The 18,561-nt window shown below is 38.1% G+C and overlaps 1 protein-coding gene across 9 annotated transcripts in view; it reads right to left on the bottom strand.

The window, feature by feature from the left end:
• The window catches only part of rhobtb1 (Rho related BTB domain containing 1), an 82,758-nt gene that overhangs the window by 11,627 nt on the left and 52,570 nt on the right, over window positions 1–18,561 (bottom strand). For all 9 annotated transcript variants that reach the window (XM_063071568.1, XM_063071569.1, XM_063071564.1 and 6 more), the window contains 2 exons: window positions 3,644–4,620; window positions 2,475–2,593 (listed from right to left, as the gene is read on the bottom strand). In XM_063071568.1, coding sequence (XP_062927638.1) covers window positions 2,475–2,593; window positions 3,644–4,620 — 1,096 coding nt within the window. The remainder of the gene's footprint in view (window positions 1–2,474; window positions 2,594–3,643; window positions 4,621–18,561) is intronic.

Genomic DNA, 18,561 nt, shown 5'->3' with positions numbered 1-18,561 from the left:
GGCAAGCAGACAGCACTGCATTATTGTGATTTGTGAATGGTGGAAAGCTTTGGGGATACGCAGAATCAAGTCACTCACAGCAGAACATCTGCTCTACAGGTATGGTATTCATATGGTTGATCTAGTGAATGGTGAACCCCAAGATGTTAACAGTGTGAGATTCAGTGCCTATGAATACCAGAGAAGATATTTAATGTTTGCTTGTTGGAGATGCTCATGGCCTGGACATTACTTGCCATGTTTTATATTATGCAACACACACAAAATGCTGGAGGAACTCAGCAGGTCAGACAGCATCTATGGAAATGAATAAACTACCGACGTTTTAGGTGAAGACGCTTTAATTTCTGAAGAAGAATCTCAGCCTAGAATGTCAACTGTTTATTTCCATAGATGATGTCTGACCTGCTGAATTCCTCCAACATTTTTTTTTGAGAGTTGCTCTAGATTATCAGCATTGCAGGATCATGTGTATACATCTTATCTCATGCCCAAATGTCGATCTTGCTGGATGCAAGCATGAATTTATAGATTAGCTGAGGAGTTTTAAATAGACTTAAATACTGCCCAATCAAACTTCCCGACATTTAACCTTAAAAACTAAAATAAAATTAGAAAATGCTAGAAGTACTCAGCAGGGTAGGCAAATCTGTGGAAAGAGAATGATTTAATGTTTCATGTCAAAGGCACTTTGTCATGATTTTTTTTCTCCCACAGCCTGACCTGCAGTGAACTTACAGCATCTCTTTTTTTCCCCCCACTGCAGTAGCTGACAGTCCATGGGGCTAGGAGACTGGTGTTAGGAATTCAGGCTGTGAAGTCTAGGGGATTGACCTCCAACAAATTCTATCATTTTCATTTGATAGGGGAATGATTCCAACCATCTGAGTGTCTGCCTACTGGTGCGCATTGACTTCAATTTTACCAGGGTTCTCTGGTGCTACATGCTTTCAATTGTATTCACTCTTACCTCACTTCTGGAGTTCCATGTTTGGACCGTGGCTGCAATGAGATCTGGAGCTAACTTCTCTTGGCAAAACCTCATTAGTCCCCATGTGTGCCTATCTAATTATGACTAAGGTGCCAGATAATTCCACCTTCATTCTAATTCAGAAATATGAAGTCTTTCTACCTTGAGATTTTGAATAATATCCAGCAAGCTGCAGTGACTATGGCTGGGCTATCTGCAGGATCGCACAAGATTAATGAGACTTCAAAAGCCTTTGGCAAACTTTCTTGTAATTGATGTAGCTCCAGTCACTAATGAACCACTTTAACAAACAACTTTGAGGAATTAAGGACTGAAATATAATATTGTGATTAGCACACTGAGCCTATGCACAATCAGAAGCCGATTTGGATCTCTATTGAATGAAAAGCTTTACATATTTATGAAAGAAAATAGGTTGTTGCACTTAAATACTAGTGGAATATGTTACTTTAGATGCTTCTTACACTTAAAAATACTTCTCAAAACTGCCAAAATTGACTTTTTAAAGAATATAATTTATCAGTTTCCATGCGTGGTACTACTTGACAATGAGTATACCTATCTTCTTAACACAATGGTATTATTAGTTGCCCAAGTGTGCCTACAACAATTCAATGGCAAAGCAAAAATCAAAGCAATGGTTACTCTTCCTATAACTCCCAGAAATGGTTGCAATTATTTAAACAACTTATAATGGTCCAGAGGTGAAACTATCTAAAATAAGTCTTTCAGAGCTGCAAACCCCAAGTATAGCAATGGGCTAAAAGGATTTTAAAAGCTTCATTGGTCTTAGTGTAAGTACCTCTATTGTCATGTTCCTTTCCCCATTATCTCCTGAAACAGACAGATTCCAATTGAAGAATCTATTTCCCAAGGTCAGGAAATTACTTTCTCATGTACTTACAACTTGAGAAGAAAGAAGTACTACAGCAAGAATCAACAACTCACCAAGCTACAGGCTTCACTGAGGAAATAGAAAATGGCATTCATCTTACACACCCAGCTATGTCAGTGGTGGTAACAGTGGAAAGCAGCATGAGGCAATACCTAGCTGACAGCCTTGTGGGCATTATAACTGGACTTTATTCAGAAGTTTGATACAATTAGTTTAGGAAAATCAAGTAATGATCAGAAATACAGCCCTATCTCAGTTACTCTAGCACCTCAACACTTACCATACGTGATTTTGATGCAAGATTCATAGCTGACTGGACACAATAACCAAGTCTACATTTTATATCTGCAGCTTTGCTTAGAAAGAAGGGAACACCATAACAATCTGTTAAGAGATTATTAGTTTCTCTCCAGAAACACAGATTAATTGTAGACACATTCAGCACAGCGCAAACCACCCAACTCAGATAAGACCAAGACTTTCTTAAACTATATGGGTCAGATGCTCACAGTATTATTCAGGAAAGTGTTGAAACAATAGATTGTTTATTAAACTTTCTCAAAGAATAAGGTTATTGTATCAACCAACCTCTTTGGTGGAACTCTCCAGGAAAGATCCTCCAAACATAGCTGCCATCCATTCACAACTGGAAATTAGCAGAGACTTATGGCCATTTATACTCCCATCATCTAATTTAAGAGTTACATCTGCCATTGAAAGTCGAAAAGTGTTAATATTGCAACTGCAAAAATCTATTTGTAAAGCAGCATAATAATCAGACAATGGCTTTCTTCTTAGCAGCAATGACAAGAGATAATAGTGTTTTGTATTAGTGCATGCTATAAATGTTTCAGGTTGTCAGCAGTCAGACAACATGGCACCAAGAATAAACTTACTTAAACAAGTTACCCTCTCAGCATTCCATCATTATCATGACTGTCACCTGATTCCTCGATTAACAAGGAAGAAGTGGCATTTTTTTTAAATATACACAAGGGTGTTTTCTAAAACCTGAAGGGTTTATTTTTCTAAGGGATAATTGTACTGGCAGTTTGTTCAAGTTCACCAATGAACACAAAGTCATAAAATGCTCATTTTCAAGTAGACTCCGTGCCCAAAAGGCAAACATGCCAAAACATTTTTTTGAAAACCCCCAAGGCTATTTCCACTTTAGCTTCATGCATTAAGATTGGAGTCAAGACCCATTTTGCTTCAGAACACAGGAGGAAGGGCTCCTGCTCCATTTCACTATGGAGTCCACTCAAAGCTCCTATGCAGCAATACTAAGCTTGCAGTGTGAATGAATTATCTACAAGCAGAACCTTTATGGGAAATTCAGATGAAAAGTTTTCCAAAGAATAGTTATCAAAAAATATTGTGGAATGTACAGCAAACAAATGAAAGCTTTGTGTATTGTTTGTTGATCAGAGAACTATGAAGTTGGCAATAGGCTGTTTAAAAGGTTCCAACGTTAATCATAGTACTTTGTACCCCACTGCATAGAAACAGTTTACTCAAAAGGTTAAGAACTAGGATACACAAAAGCAACTGGTGTTGCTTAAAATTAAAATGGTCAGATTTTCCCCCAGAATTTTTGTTTGAAATTAAATAGATCATGTTTCTGCTGATTGTTTACCTGAGAAGATTAGATTCATATTACTGTAGCTATATTCAAAACTCTTGAAAAAGCTGCTAAAATGATTTTAAATTAACAGGAATAAAGAGTATAAATTAAAAATTTAAATTGAGAAAATTACCAGAAAAAGTTCCCTTCGCTAAGCATTCTTTTATTCGGTTTGCTTTCCTGACATGAAATGCTTTTGTGATCTCCTGATTCATAAAGGCTTCTTTATTTTGAATATTTTCAACCATCATACGCAAATCAAAAACTTCCAAAATCTCTGCTATTTGTGCAATTCTCATCAGGTCTTTCTCATTTTCATCCAACTCTCCTGTGTAAAGGAATCGTAATACAGCTTCATAGGGTCCTGGCTGGATTGATTGGTCCATCCTAACCACAGTAATAAGACCTGTCCTTTTTGTTACAGGGTTCTCCAAGACTTCCTCATGAATGTAAGTAAAGGCCTTGCTCCATGAAGATAACTGTTTTCCTGTCTGCATTTCCTTCACTGCAGTGGATTCATCTTCAGGCATGCTCACTTTCAAAATCCCATCACTCTTTGATGCTCTTAGAGTGCAATGCATTGAGCTAACACCAACTTCACCACCATCGTCATCTGTGTCAAGACTCAAAGTTCTCATCAAATGGTCCTGACCTGATTTCACTGGTTTCTCATCATTTGTTTGAGAGTCAACGGATAGGTCCAACAAAAAGAGATCATAAAATTTTGATGATGAGGTAGCCAGGTATACCTTGTGAGCATAGATTTTAATCTGGTTCTGAAGTACAAATATAACATCAGCACACAGTGGATTGTTGAGCAGATGACTTGGTCTAAAAGCACTCACAGGACTGTCTGGAATTTTCATAACTGGAGGTGGTGGTTTAGGTGGCAGGAATGGAGCCTGGAGTAAAGGCTTCTGCACCTTCTTCAGGTGAGATTTCCAGAACTGAAGGTGCCGCCTAGAAATCAGTGCACCTCTGACAGCATTATCGAATACATCCTTGATGCCAAATTGATCAAACACGCTGGTCTCGTAATATGGGATCCCAAGTTCTTTGGCTACCTCTCGGCCCTTCTCAGGAGGTAAAATGTCATTGGGTCTTATTGGTCTAGGAATAAATACAATGAAGTAAATGAATTGGCAAAACAATATCAATTCCACTTAAATTGAGACATTTCTAATCTGACAAGAATATAAAAAAGCAAACTTTTCTTTACTTACAGTGACTCAAACTTAACTGTAAAGGCAGCTACCTACTGCATCAATGAAAGTAATTTTCATAGCATGTTTGAGATATGAAGTTTTGGAATGTGAGCAGATCATTTCACTTCTGGCAAACTGATTGTGCTATATAGTACACAAACATTAAGTACTGACAACAACATTTGGATCTATTATAAGCAGAAATAATTTTACGTGCCTCAATCAAAGAATACCCATTATGAAACCTGACAGTTTCAGTGCCAAGCTCACTCTTATACAACCACCTTTTAGGATTTGTTTTCATCTGGAATTGCTTGGATGCACAATATTAGAATGTTGCCACAAGAACTCAATTAAAATTGCTGTGGAACTTAAAAAAAAATATCAGATTTTAATTACAGGCTCATGTTTTTAAATGTTTCTACAGCTTTAAAGTGCAAATTGGGCAATGAATTTGGTTTTACCTGACAATTTATCATTGTTACATTGTATTTAGAAAATTTCTTATTATTATGGAATTTATCAATTAAGCCAATTATTGGAGATTGGTTTAATTTTACTAAGAATCAGCTCGATGAGTACTATGCAGGAATTTTTAACCAAAGTATAATACATGTATAAAAATGACATAAAAAGCAAAGCAAAATTATATAGAAATTACCAGTCTAATCAGTCTATTGGTGTTCAGGCTCCAAGAAAAATGTAGTTTTAATCACACGTTCATCCTCTTCGAACTCCAAACCTTAAAACTACCTCAGCTTTAGACACTAACCAGTCAAACACACCCTAAAAGGAATTGTGTTTATCTTCTCTGGATAAGAACAACGAGTATGCAGTTTATTGCATTAACTGTTCAGATTAATTTCTTTATTGCACCTACAGCTAAATGATGCAGTTCATTGTATGTTTTGATGTACACATGATAAATTAATCACAGTTTAAATAGGTGGTGCAATAAACTATATTTTTAGCATGTTAAAGCAGCAAGTCTGTACTCCTAATATGAAGTATACATTGCATAAGAATTTGAACCTGACAGCAATGTGAGCATACAATACAATGGAAGGGGCATAGTTTATAAACTAAAAATGTATATTTGTTGTCCAAAATACAAATATAATACATTTTATATTAACATACAGGTAAAAGAAAAAATTCAAGACAAAAATCTTGCCAAGAGAAATTATTCGAGAATGTTGGCAGCATTTGGACAGTAATGCACAATCAGAAATAGGAAAAGAAAACAGCATCATGGGAAAAAAAATTAAATATAGACCAATGAAGCATTTAAGTAACATTACCCAGGGGATAAGCCTTAAGTTCAAATAAACCAATATTAACAGTAAAAACCAATGATCTCATAAACACATCTATTTATGAATGTGCAATATCATTCTATTGTAGTTGAAAAATACACCTACAGAAACGACTTAAAAGCCGAGTTGGAAACACTGAGATGAGTTAGAATGACAAAAATGCATAGCTAAAATACACATATTCCACAAAGTTTTAGGAAGATTTCTCAATGTTGATGCTCTCAGGTTATTATTAATACAAACCCATATATAATATCATCATTTTTATTAGTTAGTTTCAACTGTCATAAGGCATCTAAAGCAGTGGTCCCCAACTACCAGGCCGCAAAGCATGTGCTACCGGGCCACGAGGAAACAATACGAGTCAACTGCACTTTTCCTCATTCCCTGTCACTCCCACTGTTGAACTTGAACACACGCGAGGTCACTACCCACGTGAGGACATCAGTCAGTCATTAACCTACAACTACTCGATGAGTAAAAAACAAATGCCGCTTGAGAGTTTCTTTGGAAGAGATGGTACGGGACATAAAAGGCCTAACGATGATGATAATGCAGAGACAGCTGAGGCCGAGACCGCAAAAAAAAGGCTTCCTTCAACAGAAAATACAACGAGTCGTACATAAAATATGGCTTTAATGCGACCGGTGACTCGCACACTCTAAGCCCCATGTGTGTGATATGTGGAGACAAGCTGTAAGTCCAAGCACTCTGCACTTAAAGACAAACCCGTTGAGTTTTTTGAGCAGAAAAAACGTGTGCAAGTGGGACAGAAGCAAGTGCTGAGAGGAACCACCCCCACAAATACTGCTGCTCTGAGAGTGTTGTACTTAGTGGCTAGCCATATTGCTAAGGCTAAGAAACCTTTCACTGTTGGTGAAGAATTGATTCTGCCTGCTGCCAAGGACATGTGCCGTGAACTGTTGGGAGAAGCTGCAGCTAACAAAATGGCACAGGTTTCTCTTTCAGTTACCACAGTTTCAAGGAGAATCGATGACATAGCGGAGGACATCGAAGCACAGCTGTTGGAACGGTAACGAGTCTGGTTTCACTATCCGAGTCAAAGAAGTTGCTCCTGAATGCCAGTCTACACACTGTGTCACACACAGGGAAATGCTGGCTAGCCGAAAAATGTCACCTGATCTTAACAGCGTATTGAGTGACGTTGTTGAAGTTATCAATCACATCAAAGCAAAAGCCCTTAACTCACGTCTGTTTGAGCAGCTTTGCGAGGAAATGGATGCAGAGCACAAAAGCCTTCTTACACACTGAAGTCAGGTGGCTATCAAGGGGGAGAGCCCTGGCCAGGGTTTTTGAGTTAGGAGAGTAGCTACAGAGATTTCTTTCAGGAAATAAGTCACCACTGGCAGCACACTTCAGTGACGAGGAGTGGATAGCAAAACTCGTTTATCTGTGTGACATCTTCAACCTGCTCAATGAACTCAGTTTGTCACTTCAGGGGAGAATGACAACTGTCTTCAAGTTGGCAGATAAAGTGTCAGCTTTCACAGCCAAACTGGAACTTTGGGGACGGCGAGTGGACAGGGGCATATCTGACATGTTCCCAACATTAGCTGGGAATCTGGGAGAGACTGAGGCTCACAGCTGATGTGCGAACACCTATCTTCGCTGTCGACAGAATTCGAGCGTTACTTCCCAACCGCAAATGACCCAAGACGTGCAAAGGAATGGGTCCGTAACCCATTTGTGAATGTCCCCAGTGAATCATCCATGTCAGCGCTGGATGAAGATCAACTCCTCGAGCTTGCAAATGACGGTGGGCTGAAAAGTATGTTTGACATAACATCTCTGCCGGCATTCTGGATCAAGGTCAAGGCTGAATATCCTGAGATAGCCACGAAAGCACTGAAAACATTGCTTCCATTGCCAACATCATATCTCTGCAAAGCAGAGTTTTCTGCAATGAATGCAACAAAAACTAAATTGCGAATAGACTGGAAATAAGGAACCCCCTTATGACTTATAATTGACTTATCACTACATTCATGCAAGGAAAATATGCGCTGTGTGTTTAATATTAAATTAATTAGATAAACCCTTTTAGAAAAAAAATTGAGTGTATTAGCCACTGATAAGTGACTTATCACCTATAGTCCGGTCGTGATTAACACCCCCACCTTCCCGGTCGGCCGGTCCACAAGAATATTGTCAATATTAAACCAGTCTGCGGTGCAAAAAAGGTTGGGGACCCCTGATCTAAAATATATACTAAAATGTAGGAGTGAATTCTCACTCAAGACCTCATCACTAGAAAAACAGAACAGATTCTCCAAAGTAGAAATAAGAGGTAGAATTATACAACCATAATTGAGTTCCCTATCTGGTCTTGAAAAAGTTAACAATTGTGTTAAAATGTTCATCACTTCAGATTATCCATCCCATTAGAAAATTTGTGCCAATTATTCGAAAAGGCTCCATTCTATTTCCTCAGCAACATCGTGGCTTGTGCCTTCCAGCTCTTACAACAGAAATGAGAGTTAATATGATTCTCTTCAGGATCAATAAAATCTATCACAAACCTGATTCTTTGTACAGCCTTCAATGAACCCCTCAAGTTGCACCAATGATGTCATCACTCACTCTAAATGACTGCACAGAACTTGTGCAGCAAATAAAAATTATATTGTGTTCTTGATGTGTCCCAAGGCCAACTATCCATTGCAACTGCCTTAGTTCTATCATAAAATCAAAAGCAGATACAGGTCCTCCCCAGCAGGGAAACTGGCAGAATGGATTTGCCAGCTGCTAAAGGGCTGCAGGCAGTTTCTGCTATAGGGGGACTCAGTTTGTGGCCACGTTTCTGACTTGTGCTGTTCAGCTTAGGAACAGTTCACATGAACTAAATCCTGTGGAGACCTACATAGTTACTGATGATTGCACTCCATTTAATTCCACTCACACGGGTTCCCAACCTAGGGTCCACAGACCCCCTGCTTAATGGTATTGGTCAATGGCATAAAAAAGGTTGAGAACTCCTGTACAGCTTGAACAATCTACCATTCTGTATAGCAGGTATTCAGGTTTTGACTGATATGCGACGAGTAGTATTTATGCCAGAAAAGTCAGGCAATGAATATCTCCATAAAAGAATTTAACCACTACCTTTAATGCGCTACAGGATTAATTCAGTCAGAAGCATATACAGGAGTTATCCAGGGTCTGTATTGCTTTTTGTTGTATATTTAATGACTAAGCTTTACACGATTTAATTTCTAAATTTTCAGATCATAAAACATGAAAGAACAGAGGGGACCACAATAATGGTCTTCAATAAGATATAGATGGGATAGTGTAATAGGTAGCAGATGAAATTTAAGGCTGGGTAACAAGAATGATAAGTCATTACAAACAAGAGGGCATAATACTAAAAAGGTACAAAAACACATTTAAGGATGTGAGTATTCGTCATCAAAAGTACCAGGGCAGAGACTAAAAAGTGATTGAGAAGACATTGCATTTTTTATTAAAGGATTGGGTTGGCTATGACATGGGCATTGTGTCCATTTCCGAGTGTCACACTTTAGGAATGATGGTGACGCTTGAGAGTAGAGGTTTGAGGGAAGTGCAAGACATATATTCCAAATAAGAAGAAATTTTCAAAGGGAAAAAGGACACTACCGTGACTGACAACTGAAGCCAGAGCCAAAGTAAAAGCAAAAGAGAGGGCATACAAGGCAGGCAGAGCTAGTGGGAAGATAGAGGATAAGGAAGCTTTTAAAAACTTGCAGAAGTAAACTAAGAAGGTCATTTGGAAGGAAAAGATGAATTATGAGAGGAAGCTGGCGACTAATATCAAAGATGATACTAAAAGCTTTTATAAGTAAAGGGTAAAAGAGAGTCGAAGGTAGATATAGGACCACAAAAGGACGCTGGAAATATTGTAATGCGAGATGCAGAGATGGCAAAGGAACTGAATGCGTATTTTGCATCCGTTTTCCCTGTGGAAGATGTCTACAGTATACTGGACATTCAAGAGTGTCAGAGAAGTGAAGTTTGTGCAGTGAAAATTACCATTGAGAAGATACTTATTGGTCTGAGGGTGGATAAATCTCCTAGACATGATGGAATGCACCCTTGGGTTCAGAAGGAAGTAGCTGGGGAGATTATGGAGGTATTAGCGATGATCTTTCAAGAATTGATAGATTCTGGCATTGTACCAGATGACTGGAAAATTGCAAATGTTACTCCGTTATTTAAGAAGGGTGGAAGGCAGCAGAAAGAAAAATATAGATCTGTTAGCCTGACATTAGTGGTTGGGAAGTTGTTGGAATAGACTGTTAGGGATGAGATTACAGAGTACCTGGAGGCACATGACAAGATAGGCCAAAGCCAGCATGGTTTCCTGAAAAGAAAATCTTGCCTGACAAACCTACTGCAATTCTTTGAGGAAATTACAAGCAGGGTAGACAAAGGAGATGCAGTAGACATGGTGTACTTTCATTTTCAGAAGGTTTTTGACAAGGTGCCACATATGAGGCTGCTTAGCAAGATAAGAGCCCATGGAATTACAGGGAAGTTACTAACATGGGCGGAGCATTGGCTGGTCAGCAGAAAACAGAGAGTGGGAATAATCGTATCCTATTCTGGCTGGCTGCCGGTTACCAGTGGAGTTCCACAGGGGTCGGTGTTGGTACTGCTGCTTTTTACAATGTATGTCAATGATTTGGACTACAGTATTAGTGGAATTGTGGCTAAATTTGCTGATGATACAAAGGTAGGTGGAGGAGCAGGTCGTGTTGAGGAAACTGACAGCCTGCAGAGAAACTTAAGATAGTTTAAAGGGGAATAGGCAAAGAAGTGGTAAATGAAATACAATGTTGGAAAGTGTATGGTCATGCACTTTGGTGGAAGAAATAAACGGGCAGACTATTATTTAGATGGGGAGAGAATTCAAAATGTGGAGATGCAAAGAGACTTAGGAATCCTTGTGCAAGATACCCTAAAGTTTAACCTCCAGGATGAGTTGATTGTGAAGAAGGTGAATGCAATGTTGGCATTCATTTCTAGGGGTATAGAATATAAGATCAGGGATGTGATGTTGAGGCTCTATAAAGCACTCGTGAGACCTTACTTGGAGTATTGTGTGCAGTTTTGGGCTCCTTATTTTAGAAAAGATATACTAACATTGGAGAGGGTTTAGAGAAGATTCACAAGAATGATTCCAGGAATGAAAGGGTTATCATATGAGGAACATCTGGCAGCTTTTGGACTGTATTCCCTAGAGTTCAGGAGAATTGGGGGGCGCGGGGTAGTCTCATGGAAACATTCTGAATGTTAAAAGGCCTGAACAGATTAAATATGGCAAAGTTATTTCCCATGGTAGGAGAGTTTAGGACAAGAGGGCACGAATTCAGGACAGCCTTTAAGAACTGAGATGTGGAGAAATTACTTTAGTCAGAGGGTGGTAAATCTGGAATTTGTTGCCATGAGCGGCTGTGCAGGCCAAGTCGTTGGGTGTATTTAAGGCAGAGATAGATAGGTTCTTGATTAGCCAGAGCATCAAAGGGTATGCGGTGAAGGCAGGGGAGTGGGGATGACTGAAAGAATTGGATCAGCCTATGATTGAATAGCGGAGCAGACATGATTGGCCAAATGGCCTACTTCTGCTCCTATATCTTATGGTCTTATGGTTTACTAAAATGATTCTGGGATGGGAAACTTTAATTAGGTAGATAGAGTGGAGAAGTTGGAGGAATGGGTGCATGAGAATCTGAATCTGTATTAAAAATATGTAGGGAACAGAGTGGATTGAGAAATTGTATCCTTTAGCAGAAGAACCAAAAACGAGGGTACAACAAAAGAACCAAAATTTGACAGGAGGATTTAGTTCTTAAACAGTAAATGGTTAGAGTCTCGAATGCACTGCAGGGGTTATATTCAAAAGGGAACTGGATCAATATCCAAAAAGAAAGAAAGGAGTGAATGATGAAGTAGAACTAACATGATTGCTCCTGCATACAGCTAGTACAGATCTGACATTTCAAATGACCTCCTTTCGTCATGCCACTATTTCAAGATTCCAAACTCCCTACCATTATTGAGTCAGATTGTGTTTGATCTTGGCCCTTTATTATTCCTATGGCTGTGTTTACTTTTTTTTGTGTGGTGGAGCTGTCTTTTTAAAATGGTGCAATCTGTGAACAGCAACTCAAAATAAAGAATCAGCAACTCAGGATACAGCTGAGGAAATATTTCTTCAACAGAAAAAAGTGCATCTTTATATGTCCTTACTTAAGAGTGCTGTGGGGCTTCAGATGCTGAAAAAAAAGTGAAGACTACCTCAATACTTTTTTAAAAAATTTCTGTTTTTGCATTAATATATACATTTACTGCAATTGTTTTTTTCTTTACATTTATCAGAGGATAGTGGTCAAGCTCTATTAAACACCATTAAAAAAAAGTTCACCCTTACTTACAAACGATTTCCTAGTTTTGTCACTTCTGATCAAATTTCATTTCTAAAACCCTTTGTGTTCTGTGTTCCTCCAATTCTTGTCTTAAACAGTTTCATTATTCATCGCTACAATATCAGCAGCCTAGCCTTCTGAAATCCTCTCCATTTCCTTTACTATGCTTCTTCCTAAAATTTACCAGTTTAGCTCTTCAAGCTGATGGTTATGTAAGTTAATGTAGTATTTCTTTAATATAGTGGTTCTGTGAAGCACTTTTGGTTGTTTTGGAGTTCAGTGAATACAATCTCATTGTTATGGGACAGAAAACCAGTGAGAGAAGAGACAATAACCACCACTGCTATTTTGTAATCTTTTAGAAATGTTTGAGATTTAGCCAAATTCTAGTCACTCACCAAAAAGAGGAAATATTAGCTACGATGCTTTCAGGTTGTAAAAATCATTTTCAGAAACACTAATTTTATTTTTTCTTATTTGCAATGGTGACTACAAGTTTTAAAAAAAGAGTCCTGCTGCAGAATGCAATTATTTTGGACAGAAGAGCATAGATACTGTACATGACAGTGTGTAGACTGTAAATTGAAAAGGTTCATAGAAACACAGAAAACCTACAGCACAATACAGGCCCTTCGGTCCACAATGCTGTACTGAACATGTACTTACTTTAGAAATTACTTAGATTTTCTAAGCTCCATGTACCTATCCAGGAGTCTCTTAAAAGACCCCACCGTATCCGCCTCCACCACCGTTACCGGCAGCCCATTCTACGCACTCACCACTCTCTGCGTAAAAAAACTTACCCCTGACATCCTCTGTACCTACTTCCAAGTACCTTTAAAACTGTGCCCACTCATGTTATCCATTTCAGTCCTGGGAAAAAACCTCCGACTATCCACACGATAAATGCCTCTCATCATCTTAGGTTCCTAAATATTAGAAGGATGATCGCCAATTTTTAGCTTTTGTCTTCAAAGACAAATGCTGAATTTGTCACATATAGAAATGCAGTTGACTGTGATGCCAATAGTAATCTCAGATAAACGGCCATATCGCCTTGTTTGAGGGCTAAGAATAATTTCAAAACTCATGGGAGCAGATGAGAAGAAATCTTGGATTTTCAGAAATTGCCATGAGAAAAATTAATACAAATAGTTTATTTGAGTATTTTATAACTAGATTTTACTAAGACAATGTGCAAAGCAGTCAAGCAATCTTTTGGCTATTTGATACATGCACATGCATGTTCCTGTTGCCAGCACAGACAAAAAGACACCATTTTGCACATGTATCTTGCAAGCTAAAAAAAAAATCACACATGCTACAAACAGAAGTTACTTACCAGTTTTAAAATCTATTATGGATGGCAAATTTAGTGGACATTTTGGCTATTTCTGATCTTTCAAATTCCAGAGTATGCACATTGCGTATTTACCCAATAAATGCCAAACAGAAGATGGACAAAAAAGTGAGCAAGAAATACATGTCCATCTGAACTGATGAGCTATTCACCAATATAAATATAGCTACCAAGATCATAATACCAGTAACACAACTTATCTTGCTTTGTCTTTCCCCACCACTCACTGAAAAATCATGCAACAGGCAAATTCTTAAAAAAAAAATGTACTGGTATCTGATGCCAGATTGATGGGAAGCCTCTTAGTTATTTATTTTAAAAATAGACTCCAAGACATTCCTAGGATTTCAATACAGTCTTGTGGAGTATGAGGAGGAGGATCAGATGAACCAACAGTACTTGCCAGCTACTGTGAACTACAGTAGAAAACCTTTGTTGCTCCAGCTCTTATGAAGAACTCCATACCGCCTGCTAGTTCAGGGGTGGCGAACCTACAGCATGCATGCCCAATATGGGCCATGCAACATGCAGTGCTGCCCCTTAATTCTTTAAACCTCAACACGATAACATATTGATTATCTTTACTGCCAAATGAAACAGCGATTTTTTTTTAAACAACCTGAGAACAGCGAGATATTTTCACAGGAAACGTTCCACACTGGACGAATGCAAGAACACCTGATGTTGGATGGTACATTTAAAAATCATCACAGACCAGTATCTGGACAGTAAGCAGTTACAATAACAATATATTTGGAAATCATATTTTTTCATAAAAGGATATTAATAATGTTTGAATAGATTTTCCAAAAATACTTCATTTATTTCAAAGTTGCTGGTGAACGCAGCAGGCCAAGCAGCATCTATAGGAAGAGGCGCAGTCGACGTTTCAGGCCGAGACCCTTCGTCAGTCCTGAAGCTGCTTGGCCTGCTGCGTTCACCAGCAACTTTGATGTATGTTGCTTGAATTTCCAGCATCTGCAGAATTCCTGTTGTTTTCATTTATTTCAAACTGTCTTTGGTATACTTTTATTTATTAATATTAAAACAATGAATACATGCAAATAAGCAACAGGGCTCATCTATTATCCTTATTTAAAAGTCCATAATCATTCTTACTAATTCATTAATCAATGATAATCTCCACTCAAAATTACTGTGGCATTCAAGAGATTTTTTTCTTAAAAAGATTATTGCCAATTTGGGCACATGCTCTCAAAAAGGTTCACCACCTTCACGTTAGCTATTGAGTGACCAAAATTGCTCACCTTCCCTTTAATTCCCAAGCTCAGATCTACATAAAATCTGCTACGTCAGAGAAACGTTAAAGCCCGCTGTTGGAAATATTTGTTGTTGCTTGAAAGGACCCACTGTTTTAATGGGAGAAACTCCCATGGATTACAAACATGCTTCTTGGTTATAACTAAAATGATGGTACAATTGAATGCATCGAAGAATGGTAAAGGTATGTAATAAGAAAACAATGCTGCACATTAATCTGTGTGCAGAGAATTTAAGTAAAGGGCCATGCACATCCACCTCAGGAATTAATCTCTCTTCTTATTTCAATTCATATCCCACTTCAAATAAATAGCTTTTTCAAACTGATCCCCATTCTGTATATACAGCTAAAACAATATATCACATATTCAATGATAATCCAAATAAATTAGCAAGATCATTCAAAATTGATGGCCTTGTCGTATCTTGCATCAAATCTATAACCACCTGCATGCTTGCTGGTTAGTACTGAGAGTTGAATATTGAACTGGGGTTGAGGAGGAGAAAAAAAAGGATCAGCCATGATTGAATGGTGGAGCAGACTCGATGGGCCTGATAGCCTAATTCTGCTCCTATGTCTTATGGTCTTATAATGAAAAGAAAGACCCTTGCCAATAACAATGGAGGGGGGGGGTTGGAGGGTAGAGTTGAGGAGGAGAAAAATAGAAAACAGTAGGAGTGAAGTTAACCCGTGCAATTAGGTTACACAAAGAACCACACAATCTTAGACATTAATTTGAAAAAGGTAACATTTACACTCATTTGCCAAAACATGTCCTTGCTAGTCCCCTTCATCAATTCAGACAAGAAATGTTAGAGCAGTTGCTCCAACACATTCCAGAAGAAAGGGATGTCAATTCCAAACATTAGATTCAAAACAGACCTAAAACATGTCTGAAATAATTTCAATAGTTTATTTTGCACTGCTAACACTCAATTGAAAATCTCTCTTCTACAAATTTACCAGATTGTGATTAAACAGAACAGGATTTAGGTACTGTTATTGATTACAGAGTGATCAAATCAAGGAGGCCATTCGGCCTGCTGAGTTGTATTTGCTCCATACAAGAACGTTAGTTAATTGCACTCCTCTGCCTTTTACTCATTGCCCTACACCTATTCTTTCAGGTATTTATTCAGTTCCTCTTTAAATAGTACAAATTATTTTTTTTTCCCCCCCACTACCACCTCTAAGTTTGTAACCACTCTAAATAGAACAATTTTCCTCCTCAGCTTTAGAACTTGTACCTTCATTTTATAACCATTGGTTTTGGCCTTAGCCACCACCAATGGAATTTTTTTCTCTTTCTACTTGTCAATACACTTATTGATTTTGATCAGACTATACTAAATACCTCAAACAGATACCCTTACAACCTCCTCTATTCTCAAGAACAAATCCAGCTTCTTTAGTTTTTTTTCTTATAATTAAAAGTCTCTTAGCACAGAATCATTTTAGTCAACATCTTCTGCAAGCTTTAAAGCTTTGACTAAACAGTGGTATCCAGAAATGACACAATAAGCCTGAGGCTGCCAAATTAGTGTTTTGATAAACAAATAAATTGACTTTATTGGAGCTCATGTCCTTATTTAGATGACCCAAGATTCTCCAAACCATTTCAAACACCTTCTCCATCTGCTCTAACACTTTTGACAAAACTGCATATTTCAACATATCTTCCTGAGCTTGTACTATTTAGAAGAATGCCCTATAATTTAATTGCTTTTCATTCTTTCTGCCAAAATAAACATTTCACATTCTTCAGTATTAGATTTCATCTTTCACCTTTTCTGTAAATCAGCCTGTCTATGTATCCCTGAAGTCTATTACTATACTCCTCACCAGCATGCATCATCTGCAAATTTAGAAACTGCATTCGTACACCTGTCACTATTATGTACTTAAAAAAGCAATGGTTGTAGTACTGACCCCAGAAGAACTACAAGTACAATTCCTTCTGGTCTGTAAAAACAAATCTTTCACATTCTCCTGCTGGCCAATTTCTATCTATACTGCCACAAGCCCCTTTTATTCTACGGCTTTCAATCTTACTGATAAACCAATCTTGTGGCATTTTAATCAAACATCTTTGGAAATACATACATCAGCCCTCTCAAAATTCTTTACAAGTTAGGCATCGGCTTTAACAAATTCATTCTGGTTTTCTCTTATCAATCTATACTTATCCTGATTATTCTGTCCTCAATTAGCATTTCCAGACCTTGCCCTCGCCACTAAGGTTAAATTTGCCTGCACCATTCTTGTTTCGAACAGAGCCTCTGCAATGTTCTAACTTACTTGCCTTAATAACCCTGCTTGTAACTGTATCAGGTGATTGATCCAGGCAATTAAGTGCAGTTCACTTTTCTAGTAACTTAACTATCAATCTTCAGCTCACATAAAACCTCAAATATATCTTCCTTTGCTGACCCTTCAGCATCATCTTCCTTGATGAAGACTGATGTTTAGTCATTCTAACAATGCCCTCTTATCTACAAGAACAGTTTTGTGTCTTGGTCTCTGATCTACCCCAGCTCTCCTCCTACAAGCTATGATCTGGGTTCAGTCCTGAACCCCGATGCAGTTCTGTATGAAGCTTGCATGTTCTCTGTGTGGGTTTCCTTTGGATGCTCTGGTTCCCTCCCATGAACCAAAGATGTGAAGATTGGTAGGTAAACTGGTCACAGTAAACTCCCCCTACACGTAAGTGGAAGACAGAATATAGTGGAGGAATAGATGACAATGTGAAGAAAATGAAATAAGATAAATGTATGATTAATGCAAATTAGCAACTGGTGGTCATTGCAGAACTGGTTCACTAAAGGTTCTGTTTCTATTTTGTATCTTTCTTACCCTTATCTTGTTAACATGCCCACACAACCAGGCTGAGTACAGAAAATTCAGGCAGGAAATAGGAAATGATAGGCAAATACAGTGCCTGAAGGCGGCTGCCAAAAAAAGGAATGTAGTACTTGGGAGTGTATGGATGGTTGTAGTTTTGTACATACAGAAAGGTGGAGGGGGTTGTATGTGTGGAAAAAAGTGCATGATAATTGTGAGTTCCTTATCCAAATAAAAATAAAATTTAAAAAGAATATTCTTGCTCATAAATAACTAGGCATTCTATGGAATGCTGTGTTTCCTCCTTTTTTTCCCCCTACCCATTTGGTCATCTTTGGAAATCCCTGTCCTCCTCTCTCACAAGAATGCACTTAGACCCTAGGCAAAATATCTCCATGTTGTAGTTGAATAAGATCTTTAATTTTACCTTTTTAGTTCTGATTCCAATTTAGCAGGGCAGATCTAGTCTCATCCATTGAAAACAACTCTTCAATTATTTCCCAGGTGCTTTCCCACTAGTACTTGGTCTGGCTTATTTCTCAGAACCAAGTCCAATAATGTCATCTTCCTCAATGCACTAGTACAGTGATCAAAAAAGGAAGTTAGTTCTCTTGCGCAT

Source organism: Mobula hypostoma, chromosome 19, assembly GCF_963921235.1.
Source record: "Mobula hypostoma chromosome 19, sMobHyp1.1, whole genome shotgun sequence".
NCBI classification, from domain to species: domain Eukaryota; kingdom Metazoa; phylum Chordata; class Chondrichthyes; order Myliobatiformes; family Myliobatidae; genus Mobula; species Mobula hypostoma.
Note: the sequence above shows the minus strand (reverse complement) of the source record. Positions and strands in the feature narration are given on the sequence as shown.